The sequence below is a fragment of the Vidua macroura genome, chromosome 25 (assembly GCF_024509145.1).
Source record: "Vidua macroura isolate BioBank_ID:100142 chromosome 25, ASM2450914v1, whole genome shotgun sequence".
Taxonomy (NCBI): Eukaryota; Metazoa; Chordata; class Aves; order Passeriformes; family Viduidae; genus Vidua; species Vidua macroura.
This window is the reverse complement of record NC_071595.1, coordinates 2,030,919-2,051,900: the sequence shown is the minus strand read 5'-3', so window position 1 is coordinate 2,051,900 and position 20,982 is coordinate 2,030,919. Positions and strand designations below refer to the sequence as shown.

At 52.8% G+C, this 20,982-nt stretch overlaps 2 protein-coding genes across 3 annotated transcripts; one reads left to right on the top strand and one right to left on the bottom strand.

Moving 5' to 3' along the window:
- Positions 1-4,515: 4,515 nt before the first annotated feature.
- On the bottom strand, positions 4,516-10,088 carry ZBTB8B (zinc finger and BTB domain containing 8B). The gene is made up of 3 exons (XM_053998562.1): positions 9,179-10,088; positions 6,666-6,844; positions 4,516-4,903 (listed from the first exon to the last, which is right to left on the bottom strand). The coding sequence occupies exons 1-3, from the start codon at positions 10,086-10,088 to the stop codon at positions 4,592-4,594; spliced, it is 1,401 nt and encodes a 466-aa protein (XP_053854537.1). The 3' UTR covers positions 4,516-4,591.
- Positions 10,089-10,548: 460 nt separating this feature from the next.
- Positions 10,549-19,233, top strand: BSDC1 (BSD domain containing 1). 2 transcript variants are annotated; one of them, XM_053998542.1, is made up of 11 exons: positions 10,549-11,047; positions 12,860-12,920; positions 13,476-13,592; positions 14,174-14,341; positions 14,431-14,485; positions 15,149-15,264; positions 15,484-15,552; positions 15,688-15,769; positions 16,203-16,733; positions 17,245-17,348; positions 17,567-19,233. In XM_053998542.1, exons 3-11 carry the CDS (start codon positions 13,497-13,499, stop codon positions 17,597-17,599), a joined length of 1,254 nt encoding a protein of 417 aa, XP_053854517.1. In that variant the 5' UTR covers positions 10,549-11,047; positions 12,860-12,920; positions 13,476-13,496; the 3' UTR covers positions 17,600-19,233. The 2 variants fall into 2 exon arrangements, with proteins under 2 accessions (XP_053854517.1, XP_053854516.1); XM_053998541.1 differs by lacking the exon at positions 10,549-11,047 and adding an exon at positions 11,222-11,304.
- The last annotated feature ends 1,749 nt before the right edge of the window (positions 19,234-20,982 follow it).

Below are 20,982 nucleotides of genomic sequence, written 5' to 3'. Positions count from 1 at the left end.
CAGTTATGATGCATCTTGTAACTTTAATTATCCAGGGATATTTTTTTACCAAGGAAAACTCAAGAGCCTATACTAGAACAACTTAAGGAACTGTTCAAAGCCTAGGAATTAATTAGGCATGAGATTACAATTTTCATGTGATCACTGCCAGCTTAGATTTGGGTTCTCTTCGTTTGCATCATCATTCCTCTCCTCACCTTTCCCAAGGACCAAACCAGGAGAGTTGAATCACCCAGGGTTTGAGTTCCACCTTTGTGTTCAAGCTCAAATCCAAATCTCCAAGCACAAATCCAAATCTCGAGTACAAATCCATGAGGGCACCAGGAGATCTCTTCCTTTTTCCAAATGAGCAGGAAATTGGAATGTCCTGTCCTAAACCCCCGAGTCAAGGGAGGAATCTTCCCTCTGGCAGCAACATCCAGTTTAGGAAAAACCTGAGCTTTGGTGGAACCCCAAATCCTAATCCTGTTCCAGCAGGACAATTAAAACCCTCCTTAAACTCTTATCTTCACCCAGTTTCCCAGAACACCCAACTGTCCCACATTTGCATACAGCTCATGTTGATGACTTAGGGCTGGATCCAAACAATTCTCCTCCCCAAATCATTCCCGAGTTCTTTGTCGCCCTTGATTGCCCTGCTGTCCCCTTCCCCCACAAAGAATCCTTTTCACCAAGGGTGCAGATAACAACCCTCATCCTCTCTGAGTTCTTCAGCATCTCACATCTTTCATGGGAAAAAAAAAAAAGGAAAAATTGTCTACTTGCAGGGAGATTTTTTTTGTCAAATATTGGATATAATACTAAATTTTCTGGAAAGGATATTTGGGATGCTGTCCTCCCCATATGCAGTTCCTCCTAGCTGGGATCAGTGTCTGCTTCCCAGCAAGAAAAATGAGAAGTTTTAAAAGGAGTTTAAAAAGTTGAATTAATATAAAACTACAAAGACTGTTTTAAAAAAAAGAAGGCAATGTTAATAAAATAAAAGATTTTCTAAAAATCTCACTTGGCTGGGATTTAAGTGAACAGAATTCTTTTAGGCCTTTCCTTGCAAAAACCTGATTTTTCTTGCAAACTAGCTGTCCCAAAAAATGGATATATTAATTTTCAAACCCAATTAATTAAATGGAAATAATTCTTTAATATTAATGCCAGAAATTGAAATGTGAGCCTCAATCTAGACACTCTCAGGTTTACTCAGTCAACATTGGAATGGTAAAAAAAAAATCAAAGCAACCCTCTCAGAGAGTTTTATTTTCTAGACAATCAAAAAACTCCAGAATGCTCCAAGATCCACAAATATAGTTCAGTCACTTCCACAAATAAGGTTCAGTTTATAAGAATTTGTCATTGTTACTGGACCAAAGGACTTCAGTTATGAAACTGTCTTACAAAACATCAGGAAATTCAACGACCACATTTGGAAGATTTACAAGGGCTTTGCACCAAGAGGTTAAATGCACTACAAACACCAGTGCAGCATGTATTCCTTCAGTGAAATACAGTGCATTTCTGTGCAAAAATACATTAAAATGTGTATTCCTAAACAAAGTCAAGTACAACGAGCTAAATTTTAAGATATGTCATCTTCACGGCCTTTAAAAACCTTTGAGAAAGAGATTCTATTTGAATAACTCCCCTAAAAACATGAGTTTTGATTCTTCATCAAGCACCACAGGAAGGTTTTTTTTTAAACAGCTGACATCATTTTCTCAAAGCTTGTAGAGGCTGGATCTACGAATGGAAGATTTCAGGAAAAAACATCCAGAAAACGAAGTGGAAAGCACAAGCAAACGGATTTACATGAACACCCCGGTCACAAGAATGTGGATAAATAAACTCCATCCTCTTCTACATCCAAAGGCTGAAAAGACTCCACGGAAAACAAAACAAAGCAGCACAAAATGACAATTTAACAGGAAACACCGAGTTTGGTGGAACTTTCCCTGTGGAAAAGCCTCCCCCCGCCCGCCCCGGACCCCTGACAGCTCCATTCTCTAGGCACAAACACACGAGGACAATCTCTAAGACCAAAGACAGCAGGGTGAAGGAAAAGGTCTCTGCAGCCATTCCTGCAGCTTCCAAAGGGTTCATTTTCCCTGCTCCAAGTGTCTCCACAAGCTCAGAGCCAGCAGAGCTCGGCCACACCAGGAACTTCCCAGCCTTGTGGAGCACGAGCCAGAAGCAGGCTCAGCTGATATTCCAGGTCTAGTGGCTTCTACCAATATTTACAATGAGGTGAAATCTTCATGACCAGAGCTGGGGGAGTCTGGTCACTAAATATTAATTGGATCCCTATTTATATTCCTGCCCCACTTCCATCAGCGAGTCTCCCAAAAAAAAAAATCAGATTATCCATGGCTCTCAAGGCAGGAAGTCCCTCCTTTATCACCTTTATCACCCTGTGGTTCTGGGTGGACTCACCAAAAATCCAGCAGTCCAAAAGACAAGCCCTGGGAGGCTGGAAGGTGCTTTTCCAAACATTCCAGCAAGATTTACAAGCCCCACATTTTGCTCAGGTTTTCAAGAGCACCAAGGAGCCAAAACCACAGCAGGATTTTCAGAGCAGCTCAACCCCAAAAATGGCACCTTCATTGAGCTGTCCCTCCAATGTCCCTTAATTCAGATTGACTAAAACAGGGGCTCTAGAGCAGGGAATTCTGTAAAGGTCTTGTCCTGTGTTCCAGCTCCTACAAACTCAAATTTCCAGCTGACCTGGAACAGGAATGACTGAAACTCACCCAAATTAAGGGACAGAAAATAAAACCAGCACATTATGTGGTGACACTCATCAAGGACTTGGACCAGTCCATTCCAAAAGAAGTCTCTTCACCTTCTGCTCTGTTCAGCAGCCACCAATAAAGTGAATTCTTTAAAAAGAACTTTGTTTCTTCTTTCCTCATCCTACCTGGTGTGGCAATGAACCCTTGGCTGCACTTGTGAGAGCAGAATCACCTCTCACAAATAAATCTGACACGACAATGGGACTGTTTCACTGCTGGATGAAGCAGAGGGAGAAGCTGAATTGTTCTTTGTCAACGTGTACAAGAAAAGCACGAGGTATGCAGAAAAAAACCCTGGTTAAATCAGAGGGCTCTTGGGTTTTTTAGGTTTGCCAAGTGGAAAATCTTTACACCAAAAACCCTCAGGAAACAGCACCAAGTGGGAGGAACTGCTCACTCTTTGTCAGCCAAATCTGTCTACAGAATTCTGCTCCAGCCAAAAAGACTCATCAAATTTGCCTTTTCGTGAAACACTTAGGAACAGCAGAGTGAAGAAGTATTAACAGTCTTATTTCACAGTATATTTCAGTTTTGTCCCTTTGTCAGGGAACAGGAGGTCACCCCTAAGCAAACAGGCTTTCTGGTGGTGCTGGGTTTTTTTCTAAAGCTTCCCAGCCTGAGTTTTGATAACTCTTAAAAACTTGCTGCTGGAAAGGTGACAAAATCTCACCTCCTTTCTAAAGCTTTAGCTGCCCCAGCAAAGAAACAGGAGGTCCACAGTGGAGGTTTTTTTTTTTTTTAAATAAATATTGGATAAAATCACAAAGCATAAATCATGAGAGGATCCCCGAATTTGAAAAGAAATTACAGGAAAAGAGGAAGGAAAGGATTCCAAAAGGGCATTCAGAGCTCTTTTATAGCATAGCTCAGATATTTCACTGCTCCTCAGCTACACCAGGTGTGGATCTGGTTATTCAATCTGCCACAGTCAGAATTCCCAAGGAACCTGCCTGACAGCTTTTAATTCCTATTGTGAGAAGCTGAAAAGAATTTGGGCTTTTCTCTTAGTCCTGGCCACTAAAATGCCATTATTTGTGCTTAATATTTAAGCCAAGACTACTGATATCTGATAACCTGAGTGACATTAAAGACACAGCTGAAGATCTACAGCCTGAGCCTGAAGAGAGGAAGATGCAGTAAAAATTCATAAAGAAAAACTTGGTCTCTAAATTCCTGCAATTAATTATGAGAAATAGATTTATTCTTCCTGTCTATCTTTTCAGCAGCAGCACATTTTTATTGGTGGTTTTTTGTTGTTTGTTTTGTTTTTTGTGGGTTTTTTTGTTTTGTTTTTTTGTTATCCTGGTTTTTCTGCCCTGGTTTCCAGGTCAAATCCAGTCTCAGCAAACATTTATGGTTCATAATTTAGATAACACTGTCCTAAGACAGAAGAATCACAGATTAGCTTGGAAAAGTCCCAAGGTAAGAGATGTAAACCACATTTTATGTCATCTTCGGAGAAAAGGTGGCGCCCCTTTCAGATCAGGGATTATGGACCATGACTCATTATTTGAAGAAACCTGTCCCCAAAACAACCCAGAGGTGTTCCACCTGCAAACCCAAAACCAGCAGGCAGAGAAACTGCTCAAGTCCAACCTCTGTGAGCCCCAGACAGGAGATTCTTCACAGATTTCTGGTGCACAGCACTGAAAACTTTAAAAGTATTAAAAATTCCAATTCTGCCCCGCAATTGAATTTAAAAAAAACAGAATAATAAAAACCAGCACAGTGTCACTGCTTGAGCAAATGTGCAGTTTTCTGTCACAGACACTGCCAGGGAACCTCTCAGTGCTCCCCCTCTCCTCTCACTGCTACATCAAAGTCTCTCTGTCTGACAAACTCCGGTGGATTTCCTGCTTGTCATCGCCATCATCATCCTCCGCTGGGTCATTTTCCTCTCCAGACTCCACATAGATGGGCCAATCATTGTCAGCATCCCCCTTTTCCTGCCCTTCTGAGGCCGTCTCCACGAGGCTGAGGTTGATGGGCAGGGAGTCCTCGTGGGTGGTGGTGACACAGGTGCAGCTGTCACAGAGCCCGAAGCGCCGCAGCCCCTGGGACAGGCTGTTGGTGAAGGTCCTCCTGCAGCCCTTGCAGATGATGGGCTTGTTGGAGCGATGGACCTGCAGGGAAAACAGCAAACTTGGAGGGAAAAAAAGGCAATTTGCTGTTTCCACAACAGGGAAACAGCCACACTTCAGCTGAAGGGGTCCCATCGTGATTTTGACCACAAAGATTTGGGCTACCCAAGTGTAGGAATGATGGACTGGCTTGGGTTGGAAGGATCTTAGAGCTTGTCCAGACCATGGACACCTTCCACAATTCCAGGTTGCTCCAAGCCCTGTCCAGCCAGGCCTGGGACACTTCCAGCAATGGGGAATCCACACCTTCACCACCCTCACAGAGCGGAATTCCTTCCCAAAATCTAACCTAACAGACTGGGAAAATAAAATGCCCTGGGACAGGCTGTTGGTGAAGGTTCTCCTGCAGCCCTTGCAGATGATGGGCTTGTTGGAGCGATGGACCTGCAGGGAAAACAGCAAACTTGGGGGAAAAAAGGCAATTTGCTGGTTCCACAACAGGGAAACAGCCACACTTCAGCTGAAGGAGAGTGGAATCCCCACTGTGATTGTGACCACAAAGATTTGGGCTAGCCAAGCGTAGGAATGATGGACTGGTTTGGGTTGGAAGGATCTTAGAGCTTGCCCAGACCATGGACACCTTCCACAATTCCAGGTTGCTCCAAGCCCCATCTAACCCAGCCCAGGACACTTCCAGCAATGGGGAATCCACACTTTCACCACCCTCACAGAGCAGAATTCCTTCCCAAAATCTAACCTAACAGATTGAGAGAACAAAACACCCAAATCCTTATTGTGCAGTTCAGGAGAAATATCAAACACTTGTGAGAGCAGAATCACAAATGAATCTGACATGGCAGTGGGACTGCTGGATGGAACCTCTGCAGGTGAGCACTCGTTAATCATGATGCCTATTTGTCATTTCACTGTACAGCACTAATTAGATGTTTTATGTCAAGGCAAATAAGCTCTGTTTGCTGTGGTAGCTGAACGGGTTATCAGTACTCACTTCTGGTTTTGGTTTTAACAGAACATGAACATAGTTTTAACTTGTTAAATTCAGAAGGGTGTTCAGCATAATATGCACTTATTATGGACAATAAGACAATAATTCTTTTAAACATGTAAACTCACGGGAATGTTTGAATATATGTAATCCTCACATATTATCCTATATAATCCTCATTTTCATTACATTTAACCAATGTAATGAAAAAGCATACAAGAAAATTATTTTAAGCTAACTGCATGCCTCTGGCAGATTACCAAGCACCTCAGTGCTGTGTTGATGCCTTAAGGAGCTGGAACAGAGGCTGGATGGAGTTAAGTGGAATAAAGAGGAGATTTATTGAAGTGCTTTCAAAGGCCACACCCTGGCAGTACCACAGCCACAGTCCTGGCTCTGCCTGGGTGGCTCCAAGACGGAAGCAAAAAAAAGGGCTCAGCCATGAGATCTCACATTTTTATAGGTTTTGGTCCATTTGCATATTTGAGTTAATTATTTAATTACACCTCCAGCCCATGAAGTCCCATCCTTCATCAGTCCACGCTGTTCATGCTCTTGGGCCTGAGGTTTGGATCATTTGTCCTTGGTCCCCAGCTGGAGCAGGAATTATTTTGTTTCCTGCTCTGTGCAGAGAGCTCACCACCCCCTCATACGAACCCCAGACCCACCCCCTAAAGCAGCAGAGAACCTGAAAAACACAAAAGCTAAACCCTGAGGCGCCAGCATAAGCCTCTTCTATCCCTTCTAAACTTGAAGCAGTGTTAAGGGTGAGCCCTGCTCGGGCCAGGGCTGACTCACGCTCAGGGCGTGGCTGCGCAGGTGCTCCTGGCGGGTGAAGCGCTTCCCGCAGGTCTCGCAGGGGTACGGCCGCTCCCCGGTGTGCGAGCGGATGTGGCGCTTCAGGATCCCCTTCTGCTTGGCCGTGTAGGGGCAGAACGGGCACTTGTGCAGCTTGATGGGCACCACCAGCACGTCACCTTTGGGGGAGAAGAACAACAGCGCGTGAGCTCGGGCACCTTCTGAGCTGCTGCTCGGGCTCCTCGTGCTGCTCGCTGCAAATCTGAGGTGGGAGCTGCGCTTTTCCCCTCTGCCCCTGCTCGCCTTACCTGGGATTTCCTCAGCTGTGCCATTGCAGGATTCCTGCAGCTGCAGTGCCCTGGAAAATCAGCCTGTCTGTTGTTCAAGACAGCAAAACATTCATTTTATTTTAAGAAATCTTTTAATTAAGTACCAACAATCTGCTTCTAGTGAAGTGGGGTCTCTGCTCCATCTCAGCTACTTCCTTTTTTATAAAATTATTAAACCATTAGCATTAAACAGCGTCAGAAACCAAAACCTTTAACACAAACTGCAGGCAGGAATAGCACATTTTGTCCATGTTCTTTCATATTTAGATATGAAAATATGACTCTTTTTTCTACTGCCTTCCTGTTGGGAATAACGAGATGAAGGACTCAAATACATTTCCTGACAATATTTTACTGTTCTTAAAAACAAACCACAAGTAATACACAATTTATGGAGTCAGGTGCAAGAACAGAATTAAATTTGAAGATCCCATTTTACAGAAACGTGGGCATTGCCAAATTTTTCAGCACCAGCCCAGCTTTCCTTCCAGCAGAAAGGTGGAGATGTGATGCCAAAGGATTAATTTTCCCTGTTCCAGGCTCTGAGTCAGGGAAATGTTTTTGTGTGTCAAGCAGGTGAGGCTGCAAAGCATCCTTTGCATTAAGGTTTATCCAACCTACTATCAAAAAAGGTGTGTCTGGTATTAATGATGTGAGTGAGAGTCAGCTCACCCTGTTTTGGAGCTTCCCAAGGGATTGCAAATCCCTGCTGGGCATTTAGAGCTTCATTTAAACTCAGTTCTTAGTCCTGCCTTGCTTCCAGTGCTCTACAGGTGCCTGTTTCCCCTCCTTCTGCTGTGAAAAATGACTGGAACAGAGGTGGACACTTGAAAAGAAGTGATATTTATCTCATCTCTTAACCCGAGTGCACCATTCTTTTATCAGGACTCTGTGTTTCCCATTTCTGGTGCCTTGTGAAGAAGCTGAGGCAGCAGCACCACTGAAAGCTGAGAAACTCCCACTCTCCTCACTGCTACAAAGACCTGTTTTAGCACAGAAACAGAAGGAATGGAAGGTTTGGTTTCTTTTCCCTCACTCCTACTCAAACCCCATCTCCCACTAACATTTCTGATACACTGTCAGGATTCCCGATGTTCCCTATCAAACTCTGGAAGCCTTTCCCTTTTAATGACTCATGAACAGTCTGGAGGTGTTGAGAGAGGAAAAAGAGAAGTGAAATTTGTGTGTTGGATGTTCTTGCCTTGCCACACATCAAAAAGCACCAGCGTGAGTGGTGACAGCCCTGCTCTGAGAGTAAACCTGCATTTGTGATTTTATCAGTGCCCTGTTTGAAAGCACTGAGAGCATTTGTCACTTTTATTGGCTTTAAAGTCACACAGGCAGCTTGAGCTGGAGATGACAGGAAGATAAATCTGCTGGCTACAGTCAGTGGCAGCCCTGTGGCATTTGTCACATCCTCAGCACCTGTGGCACTTTGTCAGAGCCACCTCCTGTCCTCACAAGGCTGTTTGGACAAGGCACTTAAGAAAAACCAGATTAAATGCCCAAATCTTTATTGTCCACATCAAAAGAAATGCACATGGGCATGATTTTCTTCTTCTCCAGGTGCCTGAAAGTGCTGCCAGGAAATGTTCCTGAGGTATTCCAACTGGTGCTGGCCTCGGGGCAGTTGGAAAATGAAAAAAAGCCTCATCTTTATGCCATACCACAGAGCTGAAAGCTTTGAGTGCTCCTAAAGGGCTTGCAGGAATCCCTCAGTGTCGGACAAAACTGATTCCTGTTCCCTGAATTTCAAAGCAGGAGCAAACAGAGCAGCACTGGCAGGAGCTGGGATGGGATGAGCTCCTCCTGCTGCACCAGGTCCTGCAGCAGATCCCTCCTGTGGCAGCTCAGCTCCTCTTGGATTGCTCCTTATGAACATCAGGAGGGAAAAGTCCTTTTTTAAAAACATTCAACGAGGTCCCAGTGAGTTTGTTTATTAAAGAAGAATCACCCCAAGTGGAGTCTGGGGGTGATTTGGGAGCTGCAGAGCTGTCAGCAATACTCACCTGCCACGGGCTGCACCAAACAAACAAGTACAGCTGCTTTAAAAGTGCACAACAAGAGTTTATTTCACCGTGCCAAAAAAATTCAGCAAAATATTCTCGGACAAGAGTAACAAAAGAAGCCCAGCAAAGCCGTCCCCTCCTCCACTGCACAGCCTGCACCCCCGAGTCCTCTCACCTGTGTCCTCACCATACCAGTCGCTGTGAATGTCCATCATGGAGCTCACGGCTACTCCTGCATCCTCAGCCCTACCCTCAAATCCCCGGACAAAGTGATGCACCACGTCCTCCTTCCTCGGGGCCGAGCTGTTGCGCAGCAGAGCCTCCAGGAACTGCTTCATGTGGAAATTGTTGCAGGCCAGCTCCAGGGACTGCCCCTCTTCCACCTGCTCCAGCGAGGCGGGCGCGGGGTACTGTGCCAGCCGCCCGCCCGCCTCCGCCTCCGCCTCGTCGGGGTCGAACTCCACCTTGGGTTCCACCCCTCTGGGCAGCGAGGAGCCATCGGGGGAGCCGCTGCTCAGCGGCTCCCTGGCCACCAGCTCCAGGGGCTGGCAGCCGCCGCAGTCGCCGCAGGGAGGGTCCCGCCGGCATTCCGGAATCTTCTCCTGCACGGAGGACGCGGAGGCAGCGCTCCTGGAGCCCACGGAGGTGCCCTCCCTGGCCGAGCTGCCGCTGTCAGCCTGGTAAAACGCCGCTTCCCGCTCCATTTTCCTGCAGATGTCCAAGGAGGACCTGATGTAGGTTTTGCAGAAGTTGACCACGTCGGTCATCTGCAGGTAGCTGGCGGCGGACATCACCTCGATGACATTCTCCCCGCACAGATCCAGCTTCCCCGAGTAGAGGAAATCCAGGATGATGGAGAAAGCCTCGGAGGTGACAATGTCCAGCGAGGCCGTGCTGTGGCGCCCGCTGTCCTGGATGTAGTGGATGAGCAGCGCTCGGAAGTAGCCGCTGTTGGCGAACAGGATGTTCTTGTGGGCTTTGAAGATCCTGCCCTCCACGATGATGCTGCAGTCGCAGAAGAAATCCCGCTTGCGCTGCTCGTTCAGCTCCCCCAGCAGCTTGGTGTAGTACGACTGCACCTCCATGGCTGTGCGGGGACAGAGCAAGACGTCAGCACCGGCACGGGGACACCGGCACGGGGACACCGGCACGGGGACACCGGCACCACGGGGACAGCGGCACCGCGGGGACAGCGGCACCGCGGGGACAGCGGCACCGCGGGGACAGCGGCACCGCGGGGACACCAACACCTGTGGGGACACTGGCACGGCGGGGACACCGGCACCTGTGGGGACACCGGCACTGCCACCTCTTCCCAGCGCTGCAGGGACACCGGCACCGCGGGGACAGCGGCACCGCAGGGACACCGGCACCGCAGGGACACCGGCACCTGTGGGGACACCGGCACTGCCACCCCTTCCTAGAGCTGCGGGGACACCGGCACCTGCGGGGACAGCGGCACGGCGGGGACAGGGGGACACCGGCACCGCGGGGACACCGGCACTGCCACCCCTTCCCAGCACTGCGGGGACACCGCGGCTACCGGGACAGACGGAGACACCGCCAAGGATCGTCCTGCCCGGCCCCTGGGGTCCGTCCCGCCCGGTACCGGGGGTCCCACACCCCTCCAAGGGCCGTCCCAGCCGGTACCGCGTCTCCGTTCTGGCCGGTGCCAGGAGTCCCACATCCCACCAAGCTCCGTCCTGCCCGGTGCCAGCATCCCTTAGAACGCCAAGGTACCGGGATACCCCACCGCGCCATAACCGTCCTGCTCGGTACCGGGATCCCTCCCTGCTCCAAGGACCGGTACCGGGGTCCCACACCCCGCCAAGGACCCGGTACCGAGGGTCCATCCTGCCCGGTACGCACCGGATGGCCCGGAACACCAAGGGCGGTCCTTCCCAGTACCGGCATCCCCTAGAACGCCAAGGGCCACCCTGCCCGGTCCCGGGATCCCCCGCCGCGCTAAGGACCGACCTCCCGGTGGCGGCATCGCCCGGCACGCCAAGCACCGTCCTGCCCGGTACCGGGACCCTTCCCTGCTGTAAGCACCGCCCTGCCCGGTACCGGGGTGTCCCGGAACGCGTCCCCGCCCGCCCCGGGGAGCGCTCGGCGCCCACCGCTCACCTCCGCCCGGCCGCGCTCCCGGCCCCGCTCCCGGTCCCGCCCGGCCGCCGTACCCGGGCCGCGCCCCCGGGGCGGGGCAGGAAGTGACGTCGAGGGGCACGGCTCCGGGGCGGGGCCCGCGGGGTGAGGGGTCGGTAAATATTGGTGACGTCACACCGCCAAGATGGCGGAGGGGTGAGCGGGGCACGGCCGGGGGGCGGCGGCGCCGGGAGGGGACGGGAACGGGAGCGGGACGGGGACCGCCGTGGGATGGGGGCGGCGAGAGCGGGGCCGGGCCGCGGGGCCGGGCCGGGGCTGCGGTTTGGGGGTGGGATCTGGGATCGGGGTCTGGGGATGGAATCTGGGGTCGGAGTCGGGATCTGGGGTCTGGATGTGGGTCTGGGGTCTGGGTGTGGGGTCGGAGTCGAGATCTGGGGTCTGGATGTGGGTCTGGGGTCTGGGTGTGGGGTCGGAGTCGGGATCTGGGGTCTGGATGTGGGGTTGGAGTCGGGATCTGGATTCAGGATGTGGATCTGGGGTCAGGGTCTGTGGTTGGAATCTGGGGTCAGGATCTGAATCTGGGTTTGGAGTCGAGATCGGGGGTCCAGGTCTGCATCTGGGGTCTGAGTCTGGGGTTGGGATCTGGGATCATGATCTGGGGTCTGGATCTGGGTTTGGAATCTGGATCTGGATTCGGGATGTGGATCTGAGGTTGGGATCGGGATCTGGATTTGGGATATGGATCTGGGGTCTGGATCAGCATCTGGATTCAAGATGTGGATCTGGGGTTGGGATCCGGGACTGGGGTCTGGGGTTGGAATCTGGGGTCGGGATCTGAAATCTGGGTTTGGAGTCGAGATCTGGGGTCAGGGTCTGCATCTGGGATCTGGGTCTGGGGTTGGGATCTGGGATCTATGTATGGTGTCGGGATTTGGGTCTGGGATCAGAATCTAGGGTCTGGATCTGGGGTCTGGATCTGGGGTTGGGATCCGGGGTCAGGATCTGAATCTGGGTTTGGAGTTGAGATCTGGGGTCAGGGTCTGCATCTGGGGTCTGAGTCTGGGGTTGGGATCTGGGATCATGATCTGGGGTCTGGATCTGGGGTTGGGATCTGGGATCTATGTATGGCATCAGGATTTGGGTCTGGGATCAGAATCTAGGGTCTGGATCTGGGGTCAGGATGTGGATCTGGGGTTTGGATCTGGGTTTGGAATCTGGATCTGGATTCGGGATGTGGATCTGGGGTTGGGATCGGGATCTGGATTTGGGATATGGATCTGGGGTCTGGATCAGCATCTGGATTCGAGATGTGGATCTGGGGTTGGGACCCAGGGTTGGGGTCTGAATCTGGGTTTGGAGTCGAGATCTGGGGTCCGGGTCTGCATCTGGGGTCTGGGTCTGGGGTTGGGATCTGGGATCTATGTATGGCGTCGGGATTTGGGTCTGGGATCAGAATCTAGGGTCTGGATCTGGGGTTGGGATGTGGATCTGGGGTTTGGATCTGCGTTTGGATTCGAGATGTGGATCTGGGGTTGGGATCTGGGATCGTGATCTGGGGTTGGGATCTGGGATCTATGTATGGCGTCGGGATTTGGGTCTGGGATCAGAATCTAGGGTCTGGATCTGGGGTCGGGATGTGGGCTCAGGGTCTGGGAGCTCGCTCTGGGATCCCGGTTTGGGGTCGGGGTCTGGGCTGGGGCTGGGGCTCGGCGTGTGGCCGTGCGCTGACGCCCCGGCCTGTCCCGCGCAGGGAGGACGGCGGCTGGTGGCGGAGCTGGCTCCAGCAGAGCTACCAGGCTGTCAAGGAGAAGGTGAGAACTGCTGGGAACCGCTGGGAACTGCTGGGATCTGCTGGGAACTGCTGGGATCTGCTGGGAACCACTGGGAACTGCTGGGAACCACTGGGAACGCAGCCCCCGGAGCCCAGCGAGGTTCCTCCACAGCCCCGGGAGGGTCTCCCCAGAGTGGGGTTGCCATGGGTTTGCTGGGGATCTTCTGGCTGAGCGAGCACTGGGTCACGCTGGGCTCTGCCCAGGGGGGTTGTGCTTCCAGCATGGCTTTGTGGTGTGTAACTTCCTGCCTGTGGCAGCGCTGCTTGGGTTAATTATACACAAAACTTAAACCCAGGCTTTTCCCAGCCTGTGTTTTTTTTCCCAGTCTTGGCTTCAAAACCTCCTGGAATGTGTTTTGGGTTTAGCAGCTGCTGTTGTTGTTCAGGTTATTCTGGTCTTACGCATTGCCCAGGCTGGGGGGAGGGCTCAGCTGGGCTAAACTCTCACACCTGAGTTTTTGCAACGTGCTGGGAGCGATCCCAGCTTTGTTGGGGAAGCAAAAGCCTGGAGAATCCCTGTGCTGTCTCCTTGCAGTCCACAGAGGCTTTGGAATTCATGAAGAGGGACCTGGCTGAGTTCACCCAGGTGGTGCAGCACGACACCGCCTGCACCATCGCCGCCACGGCCAGCGTGGTCAAGGACAAGCTGGCAGTGAGTAGGGGCTGGGAGAGCTCCAACACCATCCAGTGCCACCCCTGCCGTGGGCAGGGACACCTTCCACCATCCCAGGCTGCTCCAAGCCCCATCCAGCCCGACCTGGGATCATTCCAGGGATGGGACAGCCACAGCTTCTCTGGGAATTCCATCCCAGCACCCTCACAGGGGAGAATTCCTTCCCAATATCCCATCTAACCCCACCTCCCTTCAGCTTAAGGCCATTCTCCCTTGTTCTGTCACTCCCTCGTGGAGCACAGGAAGGTGCCTGTGGTTCCCTCTCCAATGTGCTGAGCAGGGGGGACACTGGCAGTGTCCCTGTAGGGTGACATGGGCTCTCCACACGAGCTGTGAGCCTGCACAGCTGCTGCTGGGACAGCCCCACCCCAGACCAGGCAGCCCCAAACCTGGCTGTGTTTCTCCCACAAAGCCTCAGCTCAGTTCCCCTCTGAGGCAGGTGCCTCCCACCACACCCTTCCAGCCCAGCACTTTCCCGAAGGGACAGACCCTGCTTCCTTAAGGATCCCACCCAGAAATCCTGGGGTGTTACTGACAATGTGCTGCCTCTTCCCTTGAAGAGGGCAGAAGGCTCAGGTGCCACTGAGAAGGTGAGGAAGGGCCTGTCTGACTTCCTGGGGGTCATCTCGGACACCTTTGCTCCGTCTCCGGACAAGACCATTGACTGTGACGTTATCACACTGATGGCAACGCCCTCGGGTACCACCGAGCCCTACGACAGTGCCAAGGTCAGTGTCCCACTCTGGCACGTGGCATCCTGAGCCCTGTCCCTGCTGCTGGCCCTCCCCTGACAGCTGTCCCTGTGTGTCTCCTCCAGGCTCGTCTCTACAGCCTCCAGTCCGACCCAGCCACCTACTGCAACGAGCCCGATGGTATGGGAGGGCTCAGGGGGTCCAGGGTGCTGGCCCTGGGGGGTCTGGGGGCCAGCTGGAATTCCCTGAAGCCTTTGGCCAGCAGGGCTGGCTGGGCTGTAGCTGGGCTGTAGTTCTGCTCCTCATAGCTGGCTCTTACCTCAGGGAGCAGCTTAGGCTGAATTTAAATTTAATTGAAATTGGTGCCACATGGCCTTGGGCTGGCAGAGGAGTTCTGAGCCCTGTGTTGTCGCTATTGGACACGAAATGAGCACACGGAAGCTTGGTGAGTTCAAGAGAGAAAAAAGAGCCAGTTTTATTTCTGACCTCGAAATATATAGAATTGCAAAAGTGGCAGTGGATTGGAGGGTGAAATTGGCACCTCTCCAACCACACTGGTCAAACCAACAGTCCATCAATTCTCTCCTCTCACAAAGAAGAATGCAAAACAATAATTATTTACATGAACGGTGCGTGAGAACTCCAGTAGAAATATGTAAACATTATCAGAAGGCTAAAGGAGTTTCATGAGAACTTTAAAACTTTGAAAAGCACTATGAAAGAAAACTTAACACTTTTAAAAATCAGGGCAACACTGTATCTCCCTCCTCCTTTGCCCCAGCATCTCTCCAGTGAAACTTCCCCAAATTCAAGGACTGTTATGCCTGTGCTTGTCCCAAACAGGCCCTGCTGAGCTGCTCGAGGCCTGGCTCGCTCAGTTCAACCTGGAGGAGAAGAAAGGGGAGATTGCAGAGCTGCTGGCAACCAGCCCTTCCATCCGGGCACTCTACACCAAAATGGTGAGCCCTGCCTGGGCAATTCCTGGCGTGGGGAATGCTGCAGGAAAGCCCTGAGCTCTTTGTCCCCTGCAGCTGGAATGGAAACTATGGAAAAATAGTTTGCAATGGAAAAATGGTTGCAATAAAATGGGAGCTGCTTTAGGAGGAGAGAGGGGCACGGCAGCAGCTGCAGCTCTCCCTCTGAGGGGCTCATCCCTTTCCCTGATCCCTCTCTCCCAGGTCCCTGTGGCTGTTTCCCACTTGGAGTTCTGGCAGCGCTACTTCTACAAATTGCATCGCCTGGAGCAGGTGGGCCAGGCTGGGGGGCTCCCTGGGGGTGCTTTTCCTGGGAAAACAGGGATCTGGGCTGACCCTTGATGCTGAAATGGCTGGGGGAGGAAAGGGATGGGGATGTGAGCAGCTGCTGGTGTTGAATTCCTGCAGGATGAAGCTCGGAGGGAGGCTCTGAAGCAGCGAGCAGAGCAGAGCATGCACCAAGAGGAGCCTGGCTGGGAGGAGGATGAAGGTGGGACAGGTTTTGGGGCTCTGGGAGGCTTTGTGGAGAACTTGTCGTGGGGTGGTGGCTCCTCCTCACTCCCACAAATCCCAATGGGCAGCTCTGATCTCTGCTCTGTGAGCTGTGGTGGGATCTGAGGGAATGCCTGGAGCTGTGTCAGGATGGTTGAGGTTGGATATCAGGGAAATGTTCTTCCCCAGAGGGTGCTGGGCACTGCCCAGGCTCCCCAGGGAATGGGCATGGCCCCAAAGCTGGCAGAGCTCCAGGACAGCGCTCTCAGGGATGCCCAGGGTGGGGTTGTTGGGGTGTCTGTGCCAGGGGTTGGACTGGATGATCCCTGTGGGTCCCTCCCAGCTCAGGACATTCTGTGGAATCCAGCTCCCAGCCCAGCTGCTGCTGCACTTGCTGAAAAATCTCTCGCTTCTCTTCTGCCTCCCTACAGAGGAGTTCTTGGGGATGTCCCCCCTGCCTTGTGCAAACACCACATTTCCAGGAGCAGCACAGAAAGAACCCACCTCAGAGGGAAACCACCCCGCTGCTCCCCAGGGCCCCTGTGGGGAGAGCTGGGCTGTGCTGCCCCCAGAGCTGGTGCCAGTGGAGCAGAGCCCCTCGGAGAGCAGCGAGAGCGTGTCCCTTGTGACTCAGATTGCAAACCCTGCCCCTGTGCCTGCCACCCAGCTACAGACTGCAGCTCCGCCCGTGGGCACCGGCCACCTCTCCCAGAGGCTGGTGGAGGCCACCTTGGAAGAGCAGAGCTCCCTGCCAAAGCCCCCAGAAGCTGCTCAGCCTTCTGCACCTGCCCAGGAATCAGCAGCATCCTCGGAGCCGGCGGCTGGAACGGAGCTCAGAGAGCTGGAGAGCAAAGGCCAGGGCAGGACAGAGACTCTGAGGGAGGAAGGGCCCACAGATCTGAGAGTCTTCGAGCTCAACTCGGACAGTGGCAAATCCACCCCCTCCAACAACGGCAAGAAAGGTTTGTGTGGGGCTGGGAACCCGCTGGGAGGGGCAGCTCTGGGTTTCTGGTGGTGGGGGAGAGGAAAGGGAAAGAAATCAAAGGTCTGCTGGCTGAGCACAACAGGCCCTTGGTGCCTGGATGCCAGGAAAGGCTGTGCTCTGTGGAGGGAATGTGGTGATTCCTTCCCTCTGCCTGTCATCCCTAGGAGTGTCCCTGCTGGGACAATGACAGAGCCCATATCTAAGTCCCTCCTGTCATTCCTTATCTGCTGCATTGTCTGTGTGGCTGGAACCTGACACATCCCAGTTCTCCCAGGCCAGAGGAGGAAATATTTCAGCATCCCACTGGTCCTGCACCAGCCCTGGCTGTGAGGGAAGCAAGCTCAGTCCATCCCATCTCTGTCAGGGGGCTGTCCCTGGGAGTGTGGAGGCTTTCCCTCCTCAGGCAGGCTGTGGTAGCTCTGAGCCCTGGGAGTTCCAGGGCTTTGGGGCCAGCTCTGGTGGCTCAGTGGGGATTTTTGTGCTTCCAGGTTCCAGCACGGATATCAGCGAGGACTGGGAAAAGGACTTTGATCTGGACATGACGGAAGAGGAGGTGCAGCTGGCGCTCTCCAAGGTGGAAATGTCTGGGGAGGTGAGTCAGGAGAGGCAAAACTGCCCCCCAAAAATCATCACCAAGCCCTTGAGGGGCTGGTGGGATGAGTGTGCAGGTTTCCCAAGGGGAACAGAGCAGGCAAATCCCTGTTGTGGGAGTGTGAGGATACATCAGGTGCCTTGGGCAGGAGGAGCTGTTGAGTTACAGAAAACAAACAGTTGAAAACAGCTCAGAAACGGATTTCCTCTTGTTTGCAGCTGGAAGATGAAGAGTGGGAAGACTGGGAATAAAGCAGCTGCTTCCAGTGTGTGTCACAGGCTCATTTCCACCATCGAATGTGAATTCAATCTCGGACCGGCTGTTCCTTTGTGTGTGACTGTGCTGGGGGTTGCAGTTCCAGGCTGGAGGAGTTCCACTCCTGCTAAAACCTGGGGGCAACTCAAGTGACCCCTTCAGATCCAGGAGGAGGAAGCAGGAGGTCACTGGCACACAGGAGCCCGACTTCTCCATAGGTCCTAGAGACTGGCCAAGCCAAAACTGACCCTGGTGTGTTGGGAAGAGGCAGAGTGAGGGGTCCCTGGGGCCAGCTGGGCATTCAGAGCCCAGCCAGGTGTGCTGGGTGCTGCCAGGCTGCCAGCTGGCTCCCTCCTTGCTTGTGTGTGCACGTGTAACCTACAGCTGAGAGGCTCCTGGACGTGGCTGTGCCTGCTCCGCTCGCTGCTCCGCAATTCCCACCTGGAAAGCAGCACCCAGGGAGGGCTGAGGGCTGGAGGTGCTGCAGAAAAAGGCACCTGGCTCGTGGCTTTGACCCTGGAAGGAGCCAAACCCCCTGCCAAACCCTGAGCTTCTGCCTGGCTTTTTGTCTTGGAAGCTTTTTCTCATGGAAACTCCCGTTTCCAGCAGTTCCTCGAAGAGCCAAGGCCTGCTGCTCCCCCACTTTTGCAGCTGCACCACCTTCCTGCTCTGGGTTTTGTGTCTTTCTAGTTAAATTCTCCAAGCAAAATCCTCGAGGCTTGCTCTTACTCGAGGCCTGCTGGGCTGGCAGTGGTTTGGGTCAGCTGGGAACAGAACCCCTCGTGTTGGTGGCCAGTTCAGCCCTTGCAAAGGCCCAGCCTGACCCACTGAGCACTTCAACCTCTGCTTGGCCAGCCTGGGGAGAGAGAGGCTCCCAAACGTGGGTGGTCCCTGCTGGCTGAGGCTGTGTGTCCCCATCTGACCCCTGTCCCACCCGTGCCAGGCCCTGCAGCCACCACGAGCTTTGCTGTGCTCACTTGGGTTCCTTCATTGCTCGCTTCACTTCTCTCAGCCCCACGGCCTCTTTTTGGGGCAGTTTCCTTGTCACAACACGAGATGTTGCTAATGCACAGTTATCCCAAGGGGACAGTGCTGCTCTCCCTGGCCTTTGGGGTGGTGGGGTGACACTTTCTGCCTTTGTCCTGCCCCTTCCAGGGCTGGAGGTTTCCTGCTGGGTTTGGACAGCACTAAACGAGGTGCACTTGGAAGAGTTGGGGTTTTAAAGTTGGGTTTTCCTTTTTTAGGGTGACTCCTGGTGGGAGCATCCCTCTCCTGCCAAAGCCCTGGGTCCAGCAGAGCCTCACCTTGTCCTGGCTCGGATTATGGTGGGCAGGGGACACAGGGGACACCAGAGGGGACCTGGGGCTGCTGTGAGCCCCAGCTGATCCCACAGCAGAGCTCGAGGGTGCAGCATCTGTGTCACTTTCTTTTCTTCTTTAGTCGAATTAACCGTTGGGTTGGTTGTGCAATATTCTCTGTTCTTGAACTATTCCGCATCTCCCTGAGCCTTTTCTAGCTGGGGTGACAAACCAGGAACAATTCTAACAGCTGGTAGTTTTGTAACGATGACTTTCTCCAAACCTTTTACAGACTTGCAGTTAACAGCAATTAAAGGAGTTCTCAGAGTCTCTGCCTGTCCCAGGTGTTCTCATTTCCTCTAGGGTGGGGATGACACAATTTTCCTTTCCTCCCATCTCCCTCAGGAGAGGGAAAGGGACCTGTAGGAATGCATCCCTTGTTGATGGAGTAAAAAAGTTACCCTTTGTCTCCTTAAAAAGGAAAAAAAGCCCAGAAGTTTCTCTTCTCAATTTGGTTAAAAGACACCTCAAAGGACCTTGGGGATTTCACCTCAAACTTAAGGATAGCTAATTAGACAAGAGCCAAAAAGTCCCGCCTGAGCAATTCACTAGAAAAAGAAGAGCACAAAAGAAGTAAATCGCTTTTGTGAAGTGTTTAAGCAGGAGCAAGAACCTCTTGCACTGGCTTGGTTTGTTCCGTGTAAAGAGCTTTTTTATTTTGCCTTTTATTAAAACTTTTTTGTTTCCAACACTGTCACAGGAGCCATCCTGCTTCTTTCATGCCACCTGAGGCAGCTGAGCTATCAAGGGTGTGATACTTGGCTCTGAGAGTTTATAAGGCCTGGCTCAAAGAGACCAAGCATTAGGAACCCCCACTGCCCCAGGCTCCTCAAACTCTGTCCCCATTTTCAGTGCTCTGAGTGACCCCACAAAACCACCCAGAGCTTGGGTGGATGGAGAACACCACCCTACAGCCCCTTCCAGGGGGGACTGCGGGATCCAGGCACCCCGGGCTGCTGGCACCGCGGGATTTTGTCCCAAGGGCTCCCTGCAGCCCCAGAGCATCCCTGAGGGACCTGCCTGCGGGAACGCTGGGCTGCAGCGGCGACTGCCCCGGGAGCACAGGGAACGGACACGAGGCACGGGACACGGGAGAGGGAGCACAGGGAACGGACACGAGGCGCGGGACACGGGAGAGGGAGCACAGGGAACGGACACGAGGCACGGGACACGAGGGAACGGACACGAGGGACAGGACATGAGGGAACGGACACGAGGGACAGGACACGAGGGATGGGACACGAGGGACGGGACACGGGAGAGGGAGCAGAGGGACGGGACACGAGGCACGGGACACGAGGGAACGGACACGAGGGAACAGACACGGGAGAGGGAGCACAGGGAACGGACACGAGGCACGGGACACGAAGGACGGACATGAGGGACGGGACACGAGTGACAGGACATGAGGGATGGGACACGAGGGAGGGGACAGAGGGACGGGACACGAGTGACGGGACAGAGGTGACAGACACGAGTGACGGGACAGAGGTGACAGGACACGAGTGACAGAACACGAGTGACAGACATGAGTGACAGGACAGAGGTGACAGGACAGAGGTGACAGGACACGAGTGACAGAACACGAGTGACAGGACACGAGTGACAGGACAGAGGTGACAGACACGAGTGACAGACATGAGTGACAGACACGAGTGACAGGACAGAGGTGACAGACACGAGTGACAGGACAGAGGTGACAGGACACGAGTGACAGGACAGAGGTGACAGACACGAGTGACAGACACGAGTGACAGACACGAGTGACAGGACAGAGGTGACAGACACGAGTGACAGACACGAGTGACAGACACGAGTGACAGGACAGAGGTGACAGGACACGAGTGACAGGACACGAGTGACAGACACGAGTGACAGGACAGAGGTGACAGGACAGAGGTGACAGACACGAGTGACAGGACACGAGTGACAGGACAGAGGTGACAGACACGAGTGACAGGACAGAGGTGACAGGACACGAGTGACAGAACACGAGTGACAGGACAGAGGTGACAGGACAC